This window comes from Hippocampus bargibanti, linkage group LG12 (genome assembly GCF_051943395.1).
Source record: "Hippocampus bargibanti isolate YZ-2025 linkage group LG12, ASM5194339v1, whole genome shotgun sequence".
NCBI lineage: Eukaryota > Metazoa > Chordata > Actinopteri > Syngnathiformes > Syngnathidae > Hippocampus > Hippocampus bargibanti.
Genome location: NC_142745.1, coordinates 3,704,245 through 3,728,284, shown reverse-complemented (window position 1 = coordinate 3,728,284; position 24,040 = coordinate 3,704,245). Strand labels below are relative to the sequence as shown.

Here is a 24,040-nt window from a genome sequence, read left to right as displayed (position 1 = left end):
ATTTAAAAATTGAAAAATTGAAAAATTGAACCATTGAAAAATTTTAAACATTAAAAAATTGAAACATTGAAACATTTACAAAGTTACAAATTCAAAAAGTTACAAATTTAAATATTTAAAATTTTACACGTTTAAACAATTTACAAATGTAAATAATTTAAAAATTTAAAATTTTACAAATTTAAAATTGTACACATTTATGCGACAAAAAAATAAGTAAAAGCCCCTCCCTCTTCTCATTTATCGATATTTGTCCTGTCCGTCTCTTCAGCCTACGTCTGGCGCGGATGAACGAAGAGATGCGAGAGGCAGAAGCCCCCCTGGGACAACCAGGTCAATACCCCAGCACCAGTCCCACTGAGCAACAGTACAGGAAGTGCATCCAAGAGTTCATCTGCCTCACCATAGAGGAGTTTTAGCATCTCTCGTTGTCGAGTCCCTCCTGTAGCTGCCTCTCGAGACACCGATGTCAGCTAGATCAAGGCTTACGGGCAACGCAAACCCCACTGATGGACCTTTTTTTTTTAACTCTTACTGACTAAAGCGCCCCTCTCCCACGCACCTCAGATTTTCTGCTAGGATTCCGCTCGCCATCTCGCACTAGCCGCATCGCATCAAATCAAATGACATCTGCTTGTTGGTGTCCTGCTAACATTCTCTCACGCTGTAGTTTAACCTCTCACGGGAGGCCTGTCGCTCCATTAACCCGGACCGAACCATCTTTCCTCAGCCCGAGGTGTAAATAGCGTCATTTAGCGTGTTGATGTGGCTGGCGTGAGGCAAATAGTATTCATTCAAAGACAAAACGACCGTGCGGACTAAGAGTTGAACAGTAAGATGTTATAATACATTTCTGCAAAGCAAACAAACGCTCGCAAAAAAAAAAATAAGGATGGATTTGATATTTTCCCGGTCAACCACTTCCTCTCAAATGTATTTTGTTAGTTCAGCTCCAAAATCCGAATCTTAATTCTTTGATGTTGAGCTGAAAATACAAAGACCCCACTAGGATGGTGAGGCGCCGTCTCTTCCTGCTGCTTTCTTCACTACCTTTATTTGCCCGTGGCAGACCATATTTTTGGCAAACTGGTCCGCCATTTTATTTGAGATCACATAATGCATGCCGTGCAGGCTCAGTTTCTCCAGGTCCTTCCTGTTGCTACCTGATTTTTTTTAATTTTTTTTTAATGGTTGCCATAGAGCAGGTGTGTCAAAGTCATTTTTTTGCCGCGGGCCACTTTGTAGTTATGGTTTCCTCTCGAGGGCCGTGATGAATTTGGGGAACCCATTAGAACATTTAAATCCCTTCAAATATTACATATAGAGCACACAGCAAATTAATGAATAACTCGTTTTCAAATCTGAAGTCAAGAATAATGGCTTTTATTGTGGTTGACATCCAAAAATATGAAATTTTGGCTCAGATTTTAGCAATCATCATGGAATTTAACAAGTTTGATTTGCTTTCGCGGGCCGAAAAAAATGATGTGGCGGGCCGGATTTGGCCCGCGGGCCTTGACTTTGACACCTGTGCCATAGAGCGTACTGCTAAAAACTGAGATTTTTCTTTCCGGTGATAAAATTGAACTGTGTTTTATTTTATACTATGATAATTTCAACTACATAATACTATGTTCCTCGATATTTGCAGGATGCTAATCCAGACCTTCAAGAAACACCAAAAATTTGTAAATAAGCTGAAAGGTTTATACTTCATTTGCCTTTAGTTGCCACAAGATGGGAGCAAAACACTTTTTTTTCTCAATTAGACAAGGCCATGGCCTGACCAAATAAAGCTTCAACATCATTTATTGTTGCCTAGATGATCCCAAAGCTATATTTGTCTTTTCGACATGGCTATGGCTTCAACATTAACTCATTCGCTGCCATTCCCAAATTTATTCGGGAATTGAAAAGTGTGACGTGGAACGCCATTCCCGAATTTGTTCAAGTTTTGGTTGTTTTTTTTAACAGTGGTGCCGATAAAGTATTGGTCAGACCTCTGGAAATATTTTTCCCTTCCACGAGGGGGAATCATTTGCCTTTTGTCCATGTTAGCGCTTTGTTACAGCCTTAGCTGTTATTAAAGCGCTATATACATCAATATGTATGTATTGTATTGTATTTTGTACAGCCGCCCCCATTTGGGGCTCAGTTAAATCCAGACCCATTTAACTTAGGAATTAACTTTTTTTCTGATTAAAGAAGAGACTATGGTTTCTTATGCTGAATTGAACATTTTTATGTGGTCCTAAAACTCAATCTTCTGTGGGTCCTGCAATTTTAGTGACAATGACAAAAACCCTGGCACTGGAGTGGACACATTTTTACACATGGTCTGGCAGTGAATAAGTTAAAAACAAAGAATCATTGAAATACAAATATTGCCTTTAACCATAATTTGCTTACTACATGAGCATAATAGCAAAAGCGTTGAGCTGCAGGAAGAGACAACACCATAAGGCAGTTGACCTTTCCAAGAATAGTCATGACTTCAATTTTGGAGTTGTAATACTGTGCACTTTTCCCACTTTCAGTATTATCATTTTATTATGTATTACATCGTTTTCAGGTACTCTTTTTTTTTCCTTATTTCTTGTCTTGTCTTATTTTATTTGTCTTTCCAGAGGAGCCGTGCAATGCATTTACTGATGCAGTTTATTATCTTCTGTTGATGATTGTCATTTTAGTCTTAATATGTTGTTGACAGTGGCTCGATAATAGCAGTCGTAGCGGCCCTTTTTGTGACGGAATGTGGAACGGCCTTATGTTACATTGAAATTCGGCTTTCTGTGCTGACAATGAATTTTTTTTTTCTGAGTTTATGGAGAGAAAGATATTTAGTTTCATCTGTGGTTGCATTGCTTAGTGAGGAGGAAGTGGTAAAATCTATAAAACGTGAATTGGAATTGTGCCATCAAATGATTGACACCTCTGCGGAAAACAATGGCGCCGCTCACTTCCCTTGACTGAAGATCCTCGAGCCACACCCGCATTTACTGTTCCTGTAAATACTCCATGTTACAATATCTGTATCAGTGAGATTATGGAGCACACTTTTCGTACATGTTTACACACTTTGCGGGCTCCGATGCCGAATAGCTGACAAGTGTTCTCTGCATGCTTTGTGGGCGAGTCAACGCGATCGACGCTCCTAGCATGCTCTGATATTTTTCTACCGTTTTGATCACATTGTGCAGTGCAGTCCTGTGGAAATAAGCATGTAGCAACATGACCTCTCTGATGTCAGTCAAAAAAAAATCCTTTCCGCAAGCAGTAATTTCTTTTTTTCTGCCAAAGACTTTTGAAGGGAAAGTGTCTGACCTTGTATGATATCACTTTTTTTCGTCAACGTGAAAGAGTAGATACAGCTTAGTCTTGCTACGCTTTATGACGTGAGTGTGGTCCGAAACACCATTGGGCGTGCTCACATAATCAAAAAAAAAAAATCAAAAACAGGACTGGGATCCGCACATGGCAATAGTTAAGAGACTGCAAGTAGTAGAAGTCTAGGGGAGGGTGCGACCGTCGCCCTCGAGGAACATGTTAGGTGTCGTGTCCATTGTACGTATTGACATAGGAGTGTTTAAAAAGGTTCTGTAAATAGTACACTCGTTGGTGTATTTCAACTCCATGCCTGCCTCTCAGCATTCCATAACAAATCGTGACGCTCCGATTTGTTTCATGTTTGTCTTTTTATTCTCTTTTAAAAAAACACCCATCACTCCATTAGTTGGACGTCGTGGAAATGTTATTTCTCGTGGTGGCCAACTACGACAAAAACAACAAAAGATGAATCTAATAAAACTGAGAAACTCTTCATGAACTAACCCGGCCTGTACTTGCTTTCATTCCTGTTGTCCTCTTGCATTCCCTCAGCATTGCAGCAACATTTATAAACGCTCTAAATCGATCACTTTTCGGGGATCGCTCTGTGTTGGGAGACTGCTTTTTTCCCTCTTTAATCTGCTGTAGTGTCTAAATTTCCCTCAAACACTGCTTATTCAAATGGTTTTATTTCCCACAAGGGGGCAGTATTTCCATTTTTTTCCCATGTTAGCGTTTTGTTCCAGCTACAGCTGTTGTTAAAGCGCTATATAAACTAGTATGTACAGTATGTGTTGCATTGTATTTTGGACAGACGCCCTCATTTCAAACTCATATAACTCCAGACCCATATAATTTAGGAATTAATTGTTTTTTTTATGATGAAAGAAGAGAGTCCAAGGTTTCTTACCCGATCCTTGAATGTTTATGTAGTCCTAAAACTCAATATTCTGTGGGTCTTGGAATTCAAGTGACAATGACAAAAACCCTGGCACTGGACTGGACACATTTTTGCACGTCTTGCAGTGAATGAGTTAAATGCTGCAATTGAAAATTAAAATCCGCATTAATGCTCCGTACGGAGTAGTGCGGGGTGTGTGTGTGTGGGGGGGGTGGGGGGGGGGGGGGGGGTTAGTCCTGCAGCACTAACTGTATCCCTTGAATAATTCAGTGTCTTCACTTGTAAAACATTCATGTGACCTCACAAGCAGTTTTTTTGAAACACTAACTATAAAATTTTTACTCACTTGCCAGAACTATTCCAAGTGTCATTTCATATGCAAGACAGACCGCGAGGAACACTAACTGACATGTCATTGCTTCTCTCACCACAGGTGTTGCCAAGGGCAGCAGAAGGTTTAAATCTTTACCACGGGATAGAGTGAGTGAAGCATCCTGGGCCGTCGCTTTTATATTGTGGTGTAGCGAGACACTTTGGTTCTTATTGCGCTGGTGGTGGTGTGGTTTTCTTTTCGGGCTATCTGAGGCGTAAACATTTGGAACTGGTTTGTCGCTTTGTGAGAAATTTGCGTTACATTTTATTATTTCGTGTCTATGCTGACACTTTCTCGTGAGATCATATGTAACAGTTATGTATTTTAAAAAAAATAGCATTCAATTTTTTAATCATAATAATGATGTCCATGGGTGTACAGTATGTTCACCCCCACATCACGATTAACCATAAATTAAAAACATGTACACCGCTGCAAACTACAATCACGTATTTTTAAAGAAATATTGGCAGCGCCAAATCAAACTGAACATTATTCTTGTTCTTAATACACCCACTTAATTTCAAAAATTGTAAAGCTCTCATATTCGATCTTATTCGGGTGAACTGGTGTACCTAATGAAGTGGTGGGTGAGTATTTAATTTACATAAACTCTGCTACAGGAATTAAAATCATTTAGTAACATGTCTTTTTACCTCCACATACTCTTTAAAACACCAGTCTCAAAGCTAAGGCGCGGGGGCCAAATATGGCCCGCCACATCATTTATTTCGGCCCGCAACAGCAAATCAAGCATGTCACGTTCCATGATTCTAGTTAAAGTCCAAATCAAAATTTCAAATTGTCCAATTCAACCACGATAACAGTCATTATTTTTTTACTTCAAATTTGAAAACCAGTTATTCATTAATTTGTTGTGCACTCTATATATATGTGGAGGGGATTAAACATTTTAATGGCTTGCCCAAATTCACAATGGCCCTCGAGAGGAAACTAAGTACAATGTGGCCCATGGGGAAAAAAATAAATTTGACACTCCTGCTTTAAGAATATCTCGCCGTAGCGCAAATGCTACGTTTAAAACCTAAACGATAAAGCAATCAGATTTATAGCCATCAAAAAGACACCAGGATGACAGGAAACACTACTGATGGAGCTAACGAACAGGATGCTCACCACTCTCTTCCTTTGCATGTTCTTTTTCCCCTGACTATACTCGACGACGTAGCTACATGTGCTAGCACTGCCGTATATTTTCCCCTTCAAAATAAATCACATACCGTTGGGGATTTGGTGTGTCATGGAACAATGTTTACATTGATTTCCTTTCATTTAATTAAGGCGACAGCATCACAGGTGTAGTGACAAAAACGCCTTGACTTTCAGGTAATGTCTCCCGTGGGGAAGTCTTTCGCGAGTTTTCTCTTCTCGCATCTCTCCAGCCCGAGAAGCTGAAGAGGAGAAGTCATCAGTTCAGCCGCTACGAGAAACCTTGAGGGGAAATTTTTACCTGCCTCGTCCTCATCTTTGTGTTTTGAAGCCGATCCTGAGCATGTATATATTTCAGCTGAATGTAGCTCAAACATTGACTTTTGTATGTTGATTGTAAATATACAAATGGCTGCCAAAATCTGAGTCAGATGTTTGGATATCAGAATGAGTGATTTGTTTGAGGGCCATTATTTGAGGAAATGACAGCTTTTGCTCTTGCAGGTATTGAAAGCCCGCCAAGCATTTACATCATTTTTTTAGTCCATTTCACATTGCCCTGTTTCTCTGCATTTGCCACGCTTTCTTGTTGTCAATGCACAACTCTGCCCGAAGCACAAAGGGATTTGGTTGTTGATAGTTTTGTATAATTTTCTATTTTGCACCTTACTTAATAAAGAATTTTGATTCATTATGAAAGGTAGTTGCTCATGATTAACAAATGTATAATTTTAATTATTTAATGAAGTGAAGGGTGGAGTAAACTCACCAGGCAATGACAGGGCACAAAAAAATCACATTCAGACTAATATGCAATTTTGAATTTTCAATTAACCGCTAGAACGATATTGATTAAGAATCACAAAAAAAGATGCAGAAAGGCTGGAGTAGTGATGTTAAACTCCAAACCTACAAGTGGAAAGATGTGCTCACCACTGTCCAATAGGCCCATCACATCAACGTATGTAGACAGCCATAATCACGTTGCAAATTCCTGTTTCTTGCTAAAATACTAACATTGGAAATTGTCTCCACTTTTGAAAACAATGAGAAACTGTTGCTTATCTCCTTTTTTTAATTTAATTATTTTTGTAGTGGCATTTGTTGTGCAAATGTGTGATTACGGAAGATTTTGGTCGTGGTGGGGGTGTGATAGTCTCATCCAGCCATATATGGGTTCATATAACTGCAATTTGTCCTGCGAATAAAATTAGTTTTGACATGCACCCCTGTGCTGTTCCCACCTTGCTTCATTCATATCATTCTTCCATTCCATGTAATATTTTTTTAATTATCAGGCAAGAGTTTCACAAAACTACACACCAATCCCTATCCATGTCAATGCGAAGGGATAAGTATTGATTTTAATTCTTAAAATAAATAGAAAAAAATGTTGGTTGCCCACACAGACGTCCTAATGTCGTGTCGATTTTCAGACACTAACACCGCCGTACGTGATGGTGGCGCTCGTGAGCTACTTGAGCATTTCAGTATACCCCTCTGCGGAACGTGAAGAATAAATCCGGAAATGAGTTTTTCTCTTCCTGCTGCTAAGCTATCCACTCGGTAGTGTCTTCGTCCTGTCGGTCTGGGGTCTGACCGCTAAAGCTACAGCCCTACTTCGTATCCAGACCCGAATCCCCAATTTTTTACCGAGTTTCCTTGAGAGGTATGTCCACATAACACACAGTAGCTTCCAAAATGTCACACATGCAGATGTGCAACACTTGTTAAATAGTGCCACTATACGGATACCTTAGCCACCCCGACGTAGCACTGGCCTATGCTAGCCTTTTGGCGCTAATAAGTGTTTACACACCGGATTCGGTGTGAGCTCCAACCACTAGGATCTTCCAGATCGCTTTGTCAAAGCAATAGTCAATTTGACACGCTGAAGAGAAATGTAAGAAAGCCAATCAAAGCTGACTGAAGTGTTCGCTAAGAGTTGTAATGGCATGAAACGTCAGCGCGGCGAGCCTCGCGTGACGCAAGATCTGTAGACGTCAGTAATTTCAGTTGTAAAATAATTTTTCCAGCTGTTTAGAGAATCAAAATGTAAATGTTTATTACACGATCATAGGCGAAACATTCTTAATTGGTTGTGACAATACGATATTGTCTTCTAATAACACTTAAGACGTGACGTGAATTCATTTTATTTCGTCCCTACGCTTTGCTATACAGCCTACAACTATTTGCTGGTTGTGTTGTCCTCGTGTCCATTTGCTTTTGGGTAATGCCACAAGCACACAATTGCTACATTTGTCAATCTGATTGTTTATCGTCTGTTTATACAACAAGACAGGAGTAATAATCAACGAATCGTGGATATTTTTAATTGGCCATCTTGTTGCCCTGCAGCGTGCCTGCCAACAGTGATGAGCTAGTTTACAAAAAAAGTCCATGCAATCCGTGATGAGCAAGTTTAATTTGTACTAAGAAACAGGACAGCGCTATTTGTTTTCCTTTGCCTCACAGTCCAGAACCTTTAAGGATGTAAAACTGCATTTACCCTACTTTAGATTATTCACAAAAGTCCCTATTTTGCTTCTCTATCTTCTATATCAACAGATGAACAGCAACGCGAACAAGAGAGCACCAACCACAGCCACTCAGCGACTTAAACAGGATTACCTCAGGATAAAGAAAGACCCTGTGCCTTACATCTGTGCTGAGCCTCTCCCTTCCAATATCCTACAATGGTACACTCGCCATCCTTACACCACACTTTGCCTTTTTTTTCTATTAATATACATTCCCAGAAAGTTGCATTTTATTTAAATAATCAACAGTGATTGAAGAATGTCATAAACAGTACTGATTTACTGGTTGTGATTTAGTTATTTATTTTCATAACTAGTGCTAGTTTCGACCGATATATATATATGTACCATTGAGATGAGATAACCTTAATTTGTCTCACATTGGAGAAATTCCTATTTCACAGCAGCGAAGTTATGAAAGGAAGAGAAAGGGAAAAAGAATAAGTATAAAAACAAAATATAGGAGCTGCTGTAAAGGCAGCCACTCCCGCGGCACCATCTTGAAGTCAAAACAACAAAAAATACAAAACATTGCATGACAACACAAAAGACACAGATTCAATCGTAAGCACTTTTTTACACCCTCATTGCTATATGATGCAGTTAGATGATAAAGGAGAGGATCAAAGATTTGGTGATGCCGTTTACACATTGAGGAAAAGTGAAATATAATAATGGGTTTTGTGTTCTGAGTAATGACATGTTGGCAGCATGTTTTCCATATTGCCATTTTCTAATTGCTGTTTTAACTTTTGAGAACCAAACTGCGGAATTCCTGTTACTTATAACACTCCTAACTTCCGGCTCAATTTCAGGAAGTCTTGTTTTTGAGTTGGTGACGAGTCCGTACGTGACGTCACTAAAGGACCGCCCCATGACCGTAAAAAAGACGCATTGTAGCAGCGGTCCTTCCATCACATCAATGTATTTTGCTGTACTTGTTTGGTCTGGGGACCTTGTGTTGCACCCAAAAGCCGCCAGAAGAGGGCGTCCAAGATCCATATAAGGAATTTATCAGCCTGTGGAAACGGCCACAGGAGGTCGCCATTTTGTGCCTATTTTTCATTAAGACATCTCCCCTCAATGTTGCCTCATAATGGCACGGAATAAATTATTTAATCGATTGCAAACATGTATGCTTTCCTCTTCAGAACTATTTGAATCATATTCATAACTGGATGTGTAACAAGAAGGCATATTCTCCGAATCTGAAGCCATTGTTTTGATTCTCCAGCAATGCGAGACGTCTTGGGGTGACGTCACGAACTGGGGGCGGGACTTTCTGAAAATGACCAATTCGCAGCTCAATTTTTTTGCAGATTTTGGACACTTTAAGTCATTTTTATTGGTGTTTTGCATTTGACTAAAAATATCATACTGCGTGTTTTGGGTATTTTAGATGCTATAAAACGTGATGTCAGTTAAAAAACAAAAAAGTGACGTTGGTTGTCCTTTAATGGGGGTGCGCCTTATACACTTGAAAATATGGTATTTTTGTTTCTTTATTGAGTTTCAAAAAGTGATGAATGGTAAATCCATTTTGCGTGTCAATTCTGTTTTTTTTTTTTTTTTTTTAAACATGCTTACCCATAAAATAAGTTGGGAGTTTCGAGCAGAAGACGTCAGCCCATTTTGCCGTTTGTTTTTGAGGTTCTATTGCTCAGTAACTCCACTTATTTCGTGTCAAGATTTGACACTCATGTCTCTGGTTAGGTTGTGTCACAGGTACAAGTGACAGAACCGTAACCAGGACAGTGGTCTCGGCTTTCTTATAAATGTGGTAACGCGTGTGACATTTGTCTTGTCTCTCTTGCAGGCATTATGTGGTGAGAGGTCCTGAGAAGACTCCTTATGAAGGTAAAAATAAATACAAATCAAGACAGCTTTTCAACATTCTTGAAAAGTCCGGTTGATTCCCAGACTCATTGATGTGTTGTCGTAGGCGTTTGGTTGTCATCCAAAAATGGTTACACTGGTTACATTTTTTTTTTTTTCCTGGCGCCACATCACCTTAACAAACAGGATGTTGCACTTTGTTAAGAAGGGGAAAAAAAGACGTCAAGTAGTGATGAATGTGTACTCCACTCACAAATCACACCGAGACGCGCCCTCAGGTTGCTGTTTCGCCACATCTTCATTCCTCGCCCATCTCAGGAAGCGTTTTCTTCATAATTAGCCGTTGAACTGGGGTTGCTGCGTCAGTGCGCCGTAACCTTTTCACCCCTTACTACTTACACTGCTTGTGTGAACTTTTCATGGTATAGTCACACAAGCGTGGAAATAGTAGTTGTGGCTCAATATTACTTCACATATAAGGCGCAGCGATGTCATCTTTTGAAGAAAATCAAGGATTTTGAGTGAACCTTATGCACTGGAAAATACGGTAAATGGCCAACAGTGCACATAGTTAATTCGTGCAACATCGCCCTTGATAAGGAAAGGCACAAATGGCTTTTTAAGGCATATACAGTGAGACCTCAACTTACGAACTTAATTGGTTCCCAGACAGTGTGTAAGGCGAAAAGTGTGTATCTCAAAAAGAAATTTCCCATAGGAAACCATTAAAATGGGAATAATCAGTTCCAGGGTTTCCATAAAATATACTTTTCAACTAAATAAGCCTTAAAACTACACACAACATACCTTATTCTATGTATAATAAATGTGCTATCGTATTGTAATGAAAGAAATACACTGCATTGTATCATAAAGTCACTATTTACATTTGTGATGGTCATTTACGGCTTGATGGAATGGCGTTAAAGGTCAAAGGGAATTGCTGTTTGGAAAGAGAGGCGCATTACATGACGACTGTAATTAAAGAAATAAACTGTGCTGTAAAATAAAGTTTTATTTACCTTTTTGATGGTCGTCGATGGCTTATGGAAGGAGAGTCACTTTCCATAAGGACTGTTGGTAACTTAACCTCTGGTGCTGTTCGGTCGTGTGCTTCCGCCGAATATCACTCCGCCAGCCGTGGTGGGTGTGTATTATGAAAATAGTGCTTATTATAAGGTTTAATTTTCATACATTTGAAGTTTGTAAGACGAAAAGTTTGTAAGTTAAGGTGTTTGTAAGTTGAGGTCTCACTGTAATTGCGCACTGTGTGCTCCAATCCCAATATTTTATTCTCACATTTGTCCATCTTGTCTTCCTCATAGGGGGTTACTATCACGGAAAGCTCATGTTTCCTCGGGAATTCCCATTTAAACCACCGAGTATCTACATGATAACACCCAATGGCAGATTTAAATGTAATACACGGTAAGTAGATCTGTTACTTTTTTTTCCCCTCCTCGACTTGGTGGCACACAGTGGTGTCACGTTGCCACGCCGTAACGCTCTGTGTCGCTCCCCAGGCTGTGTTTGTCCATCACGGATTTCCACCCAGACACGTGGAACCCAGCGTGGTCCGTTTCCACCATCCTCACGGGTCTGCTCAGCTTCATGGTGGAGAAAGGACCCACCCTCGGGAGCATCGAGACCTCGGACCACACGGTGAGCTTGATGACACTCTGTGTGATGTTATTCAATACGCTGGTTTTGTTTATTAAAAACACAGAACCACTTTTTTTTTTTAATTTGAGGACTGGGGCGAATGAATGGAATTTGTTGTTAATTTCAAGAAGGCATGTTAATTTGGTGGACTTGTGAAGTGAGTTGCGATTTTGACCACAGAACAAATTGAACTTGTGATGGTTGGTGTGTGAACACTGTGCTGGTTTTTTTTCCCCCCCAGAAAAGACAACTCTCAGCGCAAAGCCTGGCCTTCAACCTGAAGGACAAAGTCTTTTGTGAATTGTTCCCCGATGTTGTAGAGGTGAGCGCGATGCTTTTGTACGAGGATGGAAACATTTTGGAAAAGAATTGAGTTGCATTTTATCCTCTCCGCCACAAAAAAATTACACGTGCGATTTTGGATCCCCCTTTTTTTGTTTTTTAATATGTACAGTAAAGTCTCGTTATATCGATATACAAGGGAGTCCGAAAAAATATCGATATAACCGGGACTATCGATATATCCGACCCTATTTGCATGTAATTTTCTCCGTGCGTGCATAGAAATAGTATCGATATAACCGGGACTATCGATATATCCGATATCGATATAACGAGACTTTACTGTATTTACCTATTTATTGACTCAGAGCTACTTCTGATTTTTTAAGCAATAAATAAATGTCTTACTGTTGTAAATATATATCAGATTTGACACAAATATTTTGGTTTTACAAGCAGAAAATGAATGCATGTGAACCACGAATAATATTGTGCTTGACACAATGAGAAATTTTAGACCAGGAAGCAATCCAATCAGAAGATTGAACAAACTATCACATGTATTTAACTCATTCACTGCCATTCCCAAATTTATTCAGGAATTGAAAATATGACATGGAGCGCCGTGTCCGAATTTCTTCTGGTTTTGGTTTTTCATGCAGGGGCGCCGATAAAGCGCTGGTTAGACCTCTGGCAATGTTTTTTTTTCCCTTCCACAAGGGGGCAGCATTTGCCTTTTGTACCGCCGCCCCCATTTCAAGCTCAGATAACTCCAGACCCATGTAACTTAGTAATTAACTCTCTTATTCTGAGGAAAGAAGGGAATCTAAAGTTTCTTACGCTGCATTGAATGTTAATGCAGTCGTAAAACTCAATATTCTGTAGGTCCTACAATTTGAGTGAAAATGACAAAAAAAAAAACCTGGCACAGGAGTGGACACATTTTTGTACGTCTGGCAATGGCAGTGAATGAGTTAATCAACTTGTTGACCTGCAGTCTTTTACGGCACCCTCTCCCAGCCAACCTGAATCTGATATTGTACTACGCTGCTGTGGGAAATTTTATTTTGGTAATTGCTCCGCCATCGTTTTAGCTTTACTAAAATAAGCTTAGTAAAGCTAAATTTAGCTTTACTAAAATTTACTACCGTTAACTGTCAAATCGCCACGTGTGTCCTGTCGCCAGGAGATGAAGCAAAAACAGAAAGCACAGGAAGAGCTCAACGCCCGCACTCAGCCCCTCCCCTTACCTGACGTGGTACCCGACGGCGACCCCCAGCAAGCCCATTACGGCCTCCCCGACCTCAACGGGGGTCCCATCCCGCCGGGCGGCGCCAACCCCGCCCAGGGGTTGCAGCAACCCAACCGCAACCACGGACTTCTAGGCGGCGCTCTCGCCAACCTCTTTGTGATCGTCGGCTTCGCCGCCTTCGCCTACACGGTCAAGTACGTGTTGAGGAGCATAGCGCAGGATTGAGAAGCTGGACTCATGTCAGGTGGATGGGGGGGGGGGGGGAGATGTTGTGTCCCCCTGGACCACCGCGGACTCTGGAGGACAGAAAGCAGTCCGCTCGGGAGGGACTGTGAGGAGGAGGCGACGGGGAATGGCTCATGGGTTGTGGAGGACCAAAGTCTTTTCACACCACTGGGTCTCAAGTTGCTTTTTTGGAGCGTGAACTTCTCTCTCTCTCTATTGGCAAACACGTTTCCTCTTGATTATGTTCTTATTCTTGTCAGCAAATTGTTTACAAAACAAGGTAGATGCAAGATAGCGGTGACCTACGGCAGCCAAAGCACCACCTGTTTTTTTTCTATCTTCCATGACCTCTCCCCTAAATTGTCTTTTTCTTTTTCTCATCTGACTGATGATAAATTAGCATTTTCTGAAGCACAAAAGGAAAGTCTTCACAGGCAAAGTTTTGAACCACAGAGAGTATCCCTCACGCAACATCGTAATTAAGCGACTGGAACAGACGCATCGGCTCCAGTCAACCCATGAGCCCAAATCAAGTCGCGAGTTCGGGACCAGCGCACTTGGGGAATGGTTCATCTGACCCAATCTAGAGTCGCTCTGCACACTCGCATCCGGTTCGGAGACGCTGGAGGAGAATCAAACGTTTTCTTCTGTATACAGTAAAGTCTCGTTATATCGATATTCTCGGGAGTCGGAAAAAATATCGATATAACCGGGACTATCGATATATCCGATCCTGCGACATGTAAATTTTCTCCTTGCGTTCATAGAAATAGTATCGTAATAAGCAGTACTATCGATATAACCGATATCGATATAACGAGACTTTACTGTATTTTCTTTCCGATCAATTTTTGTCATTTTAATTTATAGACAAAGCCTTTGGAGTGCGTAGTCGGATGACACCAAGTGTCCACATGACTGCTTATCATTGTTGTGAATTGCGTTTATTAGTCATGCTTGTGGATTTCTTTTCTCCGCAGCAACACTTGGGAAATAAACAAATCATAAAAGGACTTCTGTTGTGTCATTGGACAACAAAAGGGCCCAGTTGTCAATTAACTCACCGATTGTATAAAAATAGATAGCGTCTGCGTTTCAAAGATTGCTCTCAAAGCTTCCCGCTCACGTGAAGCACTTCATTAGACGCTTTACATTTACATTACCACTGAAGACAATCTCAGTTTTGCGTTATCAGTAAGAGGTGTGTGTCATCACTGTATTGGTTCAACGACAAGCAATAAAGTAAAAAAAAAATGTTGAAAGTAACAGAATGGTCTGATTAAGTATTTACATGGCTTTTCTTGAGAACTTGGGGGGGAGGCCCATAACAAGACTCCATACGTAATAATACAAATGTATGTGTAAAGTTACTGAGATGAACCTTGTGATCATAAGAGTACGCTTCTTGAAAACATGAGCGTGCTTCACAAGAAAATTATGACATCAGAATGCAGAGTATAAAGAGCAATGAAGGCGGATTTTAAAGTCAGTTTTATTGTCAAATATGCTAATATGCATGACATACAGCACAGATGAAATTAATGTCCTCTCGGACCCAGCGTACATACAATTGACAACAGACAATACATGTAATTTCTGTATGTAAAGTGAGGTAGTGTTGTCTGGAAAGTGAGGCAGTGACGTATATAAAGTGATGTAATGTAGTAATGCAAAAACAACAAGAAAGGGTTGAAGTGAGGTCTTGCAGAAAAAAATGAGAAAGAACAAAAAAAAATAGAGCAGGATGATCGTACAGCATGTCGCGTGTACTCAGAGCTCGGTGAGTGTGGCAGTGGGAAGGGGCAGGCTGGGCAGGGCTGGGAGGGAGTTGAGTCTCCGGACTGCCTGGTGGCAGAAACTCTCACAAAGAGTGGTGTGTGGGATCGCCAGCGATCCTGATGGCTCTGCGGGTGAGGCGGGTGTTGTAGATGGGGGGGGGGGGGGAGACAACCCATTTGTGCTTTGCATGTGACAAAGAGCCAGCTGTGCAAACCAGCTGTTGTACAAAGTTCAAGTCCCACCGCCCATATTTAAAGGACAACCGACGTCTCCGGACAAGTTGTGTCCATAATTTGTAAAATGGCTTCAAATGACTTCTACTGAGCGTATTTTACAAAGATTCCAACGCGTATAGCTATATTTTACTCGCGCTGAATGGAAATTATTTTTGGAGCATTAAAATCACGATATTTTCACCCACAGGAAGCTGGTTTTCAGGGTTTTGTTGATTTTTGTTTGGGGGGGGGCATTGAAAGGGATATGTACATTGAAAGCGCAAGCAAAGCTTGCTGAACAGGTTTAAGTAGAAGGGCATTTTCCCTTTTTATGTGTTCTCAAGTGAATAGAATTCTTCCGGCGGTTTGATTCCCGGAGCAGAATTCCCTGGAAGTGCACGTCACGTGACACGAGAAGTCACGTCTTTAAGAGTGGCTTGTTAAACAGCAGCGCTCACAACTCGCCTCAACCAGCTCAGCGTTCACTTCGTCTGCACACCCAGTAAGTTCTAAAGTCCATCAGTAAAGTTTTGTCACTCCGTTGTGCTTTATAAATTGCAAGCGTGTTCACTTTGTTCATGTTTGCTAAGGGGTCTCGACATGTCTCCAAATGAGGATCTGGAGTGCGTGGTGTGTTTCCACCACTACTCACGCGCACAACGTGTCCCGCGCCTTCTGCACTGCGGCCACACTTTCTGCGTCCCTTGTCTGGAGAAACTGGCCAACGTGGATGGTGTGATCCGGACTATCTGCTGCCCCCTGTGCCGCTGGATCACCTGCACTCGAGCTAGCCTGACCCTGCCGGGGGCTTTGTGGGTCAACACCGAGATCTGGGATCGAATGGCAGAGAAAGAGCAGAAGAGAACGAGGGCAAAGGAGGATACAAGGGAGGATGTGGACGAGCGACTCATCGGGACAATGTTGTAAGTAGAAAAATAGTTTTAAACGTCGTTGGGGAAAATTGTCGAATTATTTATTCATTTGTAGTCCTGTTTGAGGTTCAATACCAGTGTTGGATCAGTTCTTCTAAAAGTTCTACACACAAGAATAATCATAAATAAATCAATCAATGAATGAACAAATACAGTAAATGAATAAACAAATAAATCAAGAACTAAATACATACATAAATAAATACAGAAATAATTACATAAACACATAAATAAATATATGCACACATAAATACATACACAAATAAATAAATACATTAATAAATGAATAACTAAATAACTAAATAATTAAATAAATAAATATATACACACATAAATAAATACACTAATAAATAAATGAATAAAATGAATAAATACGTAAATAAATATATACATGCATACATAAATAAATACACAAATAATTACATAAACACATAAATAAATATATGCACACATAAATACATACACAAATAAATAAATAAATAAATAAATAAATACATTAATAAATGAATAACTAAATAACCAAATAAATAAATAAATATATACACACATAAATAAATACACTAATAAATAAATGAATAAAATGAATAAATACATAAATACATAAATAAATATATACATGCATACATAAATAAATACACAAATAATTACATAAACACATAAATATATGCACACATAAATACATACACAAATAAATAAATAAATAAATAAATACATTAATAAATGAATAACTAAATAACCAAATAAATAAATAAATATATACACATAAATAAATACACTAATAAAGAAATGAATAAAATGAATAAATACATAAATAAATATATACATACATACATACAATAAATACATAAATACATCAATAAATCAATAAATACATAAATACATAAATAATAAATACATAAATAATAAATACATAAATAAATACATACATAAATACATAAATAAATATATAGCTAGCTTGATACTACTACTAATAATAATGATAATGATAATGATAATGATCATGATCATAATACGTAAAAATAATACATTTCATTTCTAAGAACCTTTCAAAACTCTAGCTAATAGATAGCTAGCTTGATACTACTACTACTACTACTACTACTAATAATAATAATAATAATAATTGTTCCATTCGTGCGGTGAAGGCCTACTGGTGAAGGACAAAGTGCAAAACATATCAAATAAACGCTTAAAAGAACTTTCCAGATGATGACGACTCATGTTGAGAATTTAAAAAAATGAATTCAAAACCTCTTTTTACTCTCGCTTTCTCCTTAGCTCGAATTCGAATCACACTGTTCTCAGGTCTACACTCCAAAAAATGTTCAACTGTATCGCAGTGCAAGAGCGACATTTGCAGGCCTGCTGACCTTTCCCGTTGTCTTCTGCCGTTCATCTGGACCAAGCCAACAACTCCATGTTTTATATATGTATATTTATGACTGTATTGCACTTGCATGTAGGTGTTAAAAAAGAGATTTGAACTGTAAAGATTGTAAAGATTTGACTGTAAAGCTGTTTCGTCCTTTTTATTTATATATGTTTCATATTTTGTCATCATGCCTTCGTCGACCATCATAAAGTCAAATCACAATGATGGAAGTTCACTTTTGTTTATGATACTTGAATAAAAGTAAGATTACTCTGAATTTATCTCCTTATTCATTATCTGTCTGTCCGTCCATCCATCCATTTTTTGATCTGCTTGATCCTCGCAAGGGTCAGTGGGCACTATAGCCTATCCCAGCAGTCTTTGGGCAATAGGCGGGGGACACCCTGAACAGGTTGCAAGCAAATCACAGTTCACACAGAGACAAACGATCAACTCACGGGAGAATTTTCAGTGTTTAATCAGCCTGCCATTCTTTTTTTTTTTAATGTGGGAGGAAACGGGAGTACTCTGAGAAAATGTCGGGTGGCCGCGACACCATCAACAGAACAGATAATATATATGTGACGGGTGTCACAACAGTGACTGTCTTCATCCCACCGATGCTGCCGTATTAATGAAGACGAGACGCGTGGATGTGTCTTTTTATTTCTTTTATTTCTGCAACACTGCAACACAGTATGGCAGAAGGGATGGGTGAAGTCGCATGGGTTTCGTCTTGTGATTAACCTGAATCTCCTCGAGATTGTTCTCAAATGCAAAACATTGTAGATAACAAAACAGAATTAACAACGTGTGATCGTATAGTGGTTATTTACAGAAAAAGAGAATACAACACAAGTTCACTGTTATTTACAAGATGTCCCTGAACGCATCATGGGCGGAGACTCAGCAGAACACGCGGTGCGCTTGTAATGGCTGGCGCACAGTTCAACCAGCCACGGACACTCACGGGCAAATGAGACACGACACAAGAAACTAAATATTGTTCAACGAAAACGAAATGAAACAATTATTACCTGCAACACAGTATGGCAGAAGGGATGGGTGAAGTCGCATGGGTTTCGTCTTGTGATTAACTGCGATAGAAAAGCGCATATTCCTAAATTCCACTCGACAAAACGTGAAGTAAATAATGACACAAAAAGTAATCTGGACTCGAATGAATAAGGGAACTAATTAGATAACACTAGACAGTACAAAAGGGGAAACAAAATAAGATATTGTCATGAAAATGCGCGTTAATCAAGACCAACAGAAAATTGCGACTCACCCTGAATCTCCTCGAGATTGTTCTGGAAACTATGGGCGGGACATAGTGCCACACTGTGCGCCGTTGCGTCACTTCCTTCATAATTTAATAATCTAAGTGCACAACTCCGTTACATATATAAAAAGACAAAATAATACAACACGACACATAAGACACAGACAGTTGTGCAATTTTAACCATTTTTTTTTCCTGCATAAACTTTGTTGTTTGAAGCAATTATAGATGGAGTTTTTCAAAGCGTCTTTCCACCAGTGGATCACAGACAGTCTGCTGAGAATGTGCGCAAATTTGTTACAAGCTAAATTGGAACGCAAGAAGCTGTCGCGTCCATGGATGAAAAAGGACTGGCGCTCATCACCTGTCCCACCTATTGATATCAGCATTTATTTTTAAAATGTTGTTTACCTATTTTATCTTTATGCAACAAACACTGTTGACTTCATGTCTTCCTTCTGTTCACAAATTACTTGCAGCTGAATCATAAGGGTGCATCCATCAGTTGGGTGGACAGTATTGCTCTGCCCGGCAAAAGAGGTTTAGATGCGCCTTGCTATGAGGTGGATGCCTCCCTGTCGAGCTTCTGTCAACTCCCTGATCACTTTCTTCTAAAACGACATCACTCTGTCAAAGTCAGTCAGCTTTATTGTCAAATATGCTAATATGCATGACATACAGCACAGATAAAATGACTGTCCTCTCGGACCCAGCGTGCAAGGCACTTATAATGACTTTGACAAACATAATAAACACCACTGTACGCCATTGCAACTTATATTTGGAACTCATTGCAGTATGGCTGCCGCTGCTCACCAGCACACAAGAAAATATCCCGTGACTGTAAAGTGTCCTTGAGAGTTTTGAAAGGCGCTTAGAAATGAAATGGATTATTATTATAAGATTGCCAGTGTTGTTTCCCTCAAAATGGAAGTGGAGTATATTTACGTTTCCACCGGCAGATGGAAGCAAAGGGCCGATTGATAGGTCCAATATTGACTCCTAACGAACGACCGTAACACATTACGTATTTGTCTAAATAATAATAATAATAATAATAATAATAATAATAATAATAATAATAATAATAATAATAATAATAACAATAATAATTACTAATATGCGTCTATCAAAGCTCTCAAGGACACTTTACAATCAAAAAACATAATTAAAATCGCAGATAAAATTATACAAATCACAAGAGATAAATCTTCACAGAATGCGATTTTCAATAGGTGGGTTTTGAGATGGGATTTGAAGGTGAGAAGACAATCAATATTACGGCTGTTGGGAGGAAGAGTTCCAGAGTTTGGGGGCACAGAGGCTGAAAGCCCTGTCCCCCATAGTGCTGGGACTGGCAAGGGGCAAACAGTGACATTATGTTCTATGAAAATTTGTCTTTATATAAATATTTTAAAAAGTTTATATGATAAACAAACGGAAACGGGTAGCCATCTTGAAGGTGGCAGACCCGCAGTAATATTTCCACAAATATTTTTTTGATTAGAAATATTCCATACATATCTCTTATTTTACTCTCGCCGTGGTTCTCGAATTGAGATAAATAGTTTTAACACTGAAAGACTTGGATCCAGGCGTGCACGTGACTGTCTGCGGGTTTTCAAGGGCAAAGTTTGCATTTAAAAGTGTCATTTAATAAATCACTCACGAAGGCTGACTTGTATTTTGATAACGTAATGAGTCTCGTCGGAATTGGCAATGGTTCGCCTCAGAAGACCGTTTACAATCGAGATTTCCCTGGAAGAGCGCTTGTCTGTGTCACGTGACAGAAACAAACATCTGTGCCTTTAAAAGCATGCAGTTTAAAAACTGCAGAAGCACTCAGAAAACCTCATTCAACCCTCCACTACCCTCACAAGGCAACACCATCATCTTACAAGTAGGTATGTCTCAAATGTTTATTACATAAGTGTTTTACAACATTTTCAATGATTTTGCCAAAAATCGCATTTACAACAGATTTGGAACAAAGCAACCAAAATATCAATAAATGTATGTATGTATGTATGTATGTATGTATGTATGTATGTATGTATGTATGTATGTATGTATGTATGTATGTATGTATGTATGTATGTATGTATGTATGTATGTATTGGATTTGCCTTTATTAGTCTCGCGGTGGAGAAATGTACATTTCAGAGCATTTATTTATGTATTTATTTATTTCTGCATGACGTCACATAATTGTCATACACAGCTGATCTATCAAGTGTCGTCAGCATGTCTCCAAATGAAGATCTGGAGTGTGCGGTGTGTTTCCACGACTACTCACGAAGTCATCGTGTCCCACGCCTGCTGCATTGCAATCACACCTTCTGCGCACCTTGCCTGGAGAAACTGGCCACCGCCGACAAGGTAACTCAAACAATCTGCTGCCCTCTGTGTCGCTGGGTCACCACTTTTCAAATCAGCCTGACCCTGCCCGAGGCATTGTGGGTAAACACCGTGATCTGGGATCGGATACCGGAGAAAGAGCCAAAAAAGAAACGAAGCCACTGGAAATCCGCCAAAAGTTTGAACCGGCAGCACATCAAGACAATGTTGTAAGTAGAAGGCGTCATTTGAATGTTTTTTTTTTTACTCGTGATGTCATCGTGTTAAAAATGAAGTCCTCCTTTCTCGTCAGCTCGGATTCCAATCACGCTGCTTTCAAATCCACGCTTCATAAAGTGTTCAACTGTTTTGTGATGGATAAAGATGATGGAGTATCTTGGCAGGCAAATGGTTTTGTTGTCATGTGACATTCATCCTCAGTGCGACATCCCATATTGCGCATTTTGGACACGCATTCTATTTTTTGTATCAAAGTTGTGTTTTTTTATTTTTTAATGCAATCACTGAACTGTGTCATCACCTAATTATAAAGTATTTTTTTCATACTAACAGCGCCGTCCATAATTATTTTTTACTCTTGGATAAATGTTATGTAGTTATGATTTTAAACTAAATACCAATTTCCCAATTGCAGGAGCGTGCTCTCATCCTGAAAAATGTAGAAATTATTCACTCATCGGTTTTCTACGGATGAGGATTAGGGCCACTGAAGAAAAAAAAAAGGTTCTCACTTAAAAATCAGAATTCTGAGATTAAAGTGAGAATTATATCAGAATTATGAGATTAGTCAGAATTCTGAGATTAAAGTGAGAATTCTGAGAATAAAGTCAGAATTTCTCACTTTAAAGTGAGAATTCTCACTCACACTTCTCACTCAGATTAAAGTGAGAATTCTGCGAACAAAGTGAGAATTCTGCGATTAAAGTAAAATTGTCAGAATGCTGAGATTAAAGTCAGAATTCTGACTTTAAAGTGCTTTAAATTCAGAATTCTGAGATTAAATTGAGAATTTTGAGAATAAAGTGCGAATTTTGAGATTAAAGTCAGAATTCTGAGATTAAAATCAGAATTCTCTTTCAAATCAGAATTCTGAGACTAAAGTCAGAATTCTCATTTTAAAATCAGAATTCTGAGATTAAAGTGAGAATTTTGCCGTTATTTTTTTTCGTCATTTGCCACAATTCTCTTCCATATGCATATATATCTTTGGTAGTTTTCAGGAAAAAAAAACCCCACAAAAAAACAATTCAAGTACGGTCAGAACATACAAACATCCTTAAATGTATCCAGTCTTTCATTTAGAGCAGGGGTCTCAAACTCGCGGCCCGCGGGCCAAATGCAGTCACTGAAAGAATATTTTGCGGCCCGCCTTGATATGAAAGATTAATGTTAGTGCGGCCCGCATGATTGATATGAATGAAACTTGTGTGTGGAGCTGAACAAGTAGGCAAGATAAGCAATGTTTAGGACAGTTAATGTTCAATATGTTCTTTATGTTAAGAAAGTTAAAGGTTAAAGAACTGTGAATACAGACATTTGAAACTTTATTAAAATAATTGTTTTCCTGTGTTTTTTTTCAGTCGTCTGTAACTTATGATCATTAAGTGATTTTATTTATTTATAACTGGTTCATGTATTTTTTTAATTCATTTTTCCATTTATTCGTTTAATTCATTTTTTTGTGTGTTAAAAATAAAAATTTTGAGAACATTGGAATGTTTTATCTGTGATTTTCTTGTGGAAAAACCAATGTGGCTCAGCCTCACCCGGACTCTGCCTCCAGCGGCCCCCCCGGGTAAATTGAGTTTGAGACCCCTGATTTAGAGGATACTAAAACTTTGAAATTGTGTGTAGTGGTTGATTTTTTTGTTTATATAAAACAAGAAAGCCATTAAATAATACAGACATAAAGGAATTGTTGCCGTAATTTAGCAGAGAAGGTGTTTTATAATCCACAAGTAACTTTTTACGAGCACTAATAAAGGATTTCCAGAGAAGCGATAAGCGACTTTGTATGGTAAACTCCCTCCCACTTTTGAGTAGTTTAATGTTTGTTTGGACGCAAGATTTGTTTCCGTTCACGTGAGTTTCTCTTGACCTGTCACCCACTCGTAATCCTCATCTGTGGCTTTGGTTTCGTTTCCCGTGGAATATATATAACGAGGCCAGCCGGGTTGTGTGTTTGTGGTGATTTTATTGCAAACAGTGATGGATTATTGAGCAGAAACATTTCCCTGAATTAGTTCTAAAGAGTAGCATCTTTACCTACAATAATGTCAAATTACACTTAAATACTCAAAGACATTACAACACAAAAAAACAATGCAAACACAAACAGGGAAGGATCATCGAAAAAGCTTTGAGAATCCACAGTCACTGCTAAGACTTCAACTGCAGTGGCCTAAGGTTAAAACAGCTCTCTTCTACAATATTTTGGCTGAATTGTTTTTATTTTTTAAAACTCATTCCCATAAGAGCTTGTTACACACCAGTGAGTAATCAACTAAAAGATATGCCAATAGTCAGCA

At 39.1% G+C, this 24,040-nt stretch overlaps 4 protein-coding genes across 13 annotated transcripts in view; all 4 read left to right on the top strand.

Annotated features, from left to right (window-relative positions):
• Positions 1 to 6,971, top strand: part of LOC148890017 (arf-GAP with coiled-coil, ANK repeat and PH domain-containing protein 3-like) — a 61,853-nt gene extending 54,882 nt beyond the window's left edge. For 4 of the 10 annotated variants that reach the window (XM_089009947.1, XM_089009944.1, XM_089009939.1 and 1 more), the window contains 3 exons: positions 272 to 333; positions 4,662 to 4,708; positions 5,949 to 6,971. In XM_089009947.1, the coding sequence (XP_088866073.1) occupies positions 272 to 333; positions 4,662 to 4,708; positions 5,949 to 6,017 (178 nt within the window). In that variant the 3' untranslated portion in view covers positions 6,018 to 6,971. The remainder of the gene's footprint in view (positions 1 to 271; positions 334 to 4,661; positions 4,709 to 5,948) is intronic. The other 6 variants (XM_089009949.1, XM_089009946.1, XM_089009945.1 and 3 more) reach the window with 3 other exon arrangements.
• Positions 6,972 to 7,303: 332 nt separating this feature from the next.
• ube2j2 (ubiquitin-conjugating enzyme E2, J2 (UBC6 homolog, yeast)) lies at positions 7,304 to 14,584 on the top strand. Its single transcript, XM_089011077.1, has 7 exons — positions 7,304 to 7,440; positions 8,343 to 8,473; positions 10,131 to 10,171; positions 11,476 to 11,578; positions 11,674 to 11,812; positions 12,054 to 12,134; positions 13,281 to 14,584. The coding sequence occupies exons 2-7, from the start codon at positions 8,343 to 8,345 to the stop codon at positions 13,569 to 13,571; spliced, it is 786 nt and encodes a 261-aa protein (XP_088867203.1). The 5' UTR covers positions 7,304 to 7,440; the 3' UTR covers positions 13,572 to 14,584.
• A 685-nt stretch (positions 14,585 to 15,269) lies between these two features.
• On the top strand, positions 15,270 to 17,916 carry LOC148890015 (uncharacterized). Its single transcript, XM_089010350.1, has 3 exons — positions 15,270 to 16,067; positions 16,156 to 16,488; positions 17,776 to 17,916. Exons 2-3 carry the CDS (start codon positions 16,166 to 16,168, stop codon positions 17,864 to 17,866), a joined length of 414 nt encoding a protein of 137 aa, XP_088866476.1. The 5' UTR covers positions 15,270 to 16,067; positions 16,156 to 16,165; the 3' UTR covers positions 17,867 to 17,916.
• Positions 17,917 to 21,383: 3,467 nt separating this feature from the next.
• Positions 21,384 to 22,171, top strand: LOC148890014 (uncharacterized). The gene is made up of 2 exons (XM_089011020.1): positions 21,384 to 21,721; positions 21,805 to 22,171. Exons 1-2 carry the CDS (start codon positions 21,399 to 21,401, stop codon positions 21,917 to 21,919), a joined length of 438 nt encoding a protein of 145 aa, XP_088867146.1. The 5' UTR covers positions 21,384 to 21,398; the 3' UTR covers positions 21,920 to 22,171.
• The last annotated feature ends 1,869 nt before the right edge of the window (positions 22,172 to 24,040 follow it).

Coding starts and splice junctions, on each gene's coding strand:
- LOC148890014 (XM_089011020.1), top strand. CDS start 21,399: ATGTCTCCAAATGAAGATCTGGAGTGTGCGGTGTGTTTCCACGACTAC. Junction 21,722..21,804: donor CAGCACATCAAGACAATGTT/GTAAGTAGAAGG, acceptor CTTTCTCGTCAG/CTCGGATTCCAATCACGCTG.
- LOC148890015 (XM_089010350.1), top strand. CDS start 16,166: ATGTCTCCAAATGAGGATCTGGAGTGCGTGGTGTGTTTCCACCACTAC. Junction 16,489..17,775: donor CGACTCATCGGGACAATGTT/GTAAGTAGAAAA, acceptor CTTTCTCCTTAG/CTCGAATTCGAATCACACTG.
- ube2j2 (XM_089011077.1), top strand. CDS start 8,343: ATGAACAGCAACGCGAACAAGAGAGCACCAACCACAGCCACTCAGCGA. Junction 8,474..10,130: donor CCTTCCAATATCCTACAATG/GTACACTCGCCA, acceptor TCTCTCTTGCAG/GCATTATGTGGTGAGAGGTC. Junction 11,579..11,673: donor AGATTTAAATGTAATACACG/GTAAGTAGATCT, acceptor GTCGCTCCCCAG/GCTGTGTTTGTCCATCACGG.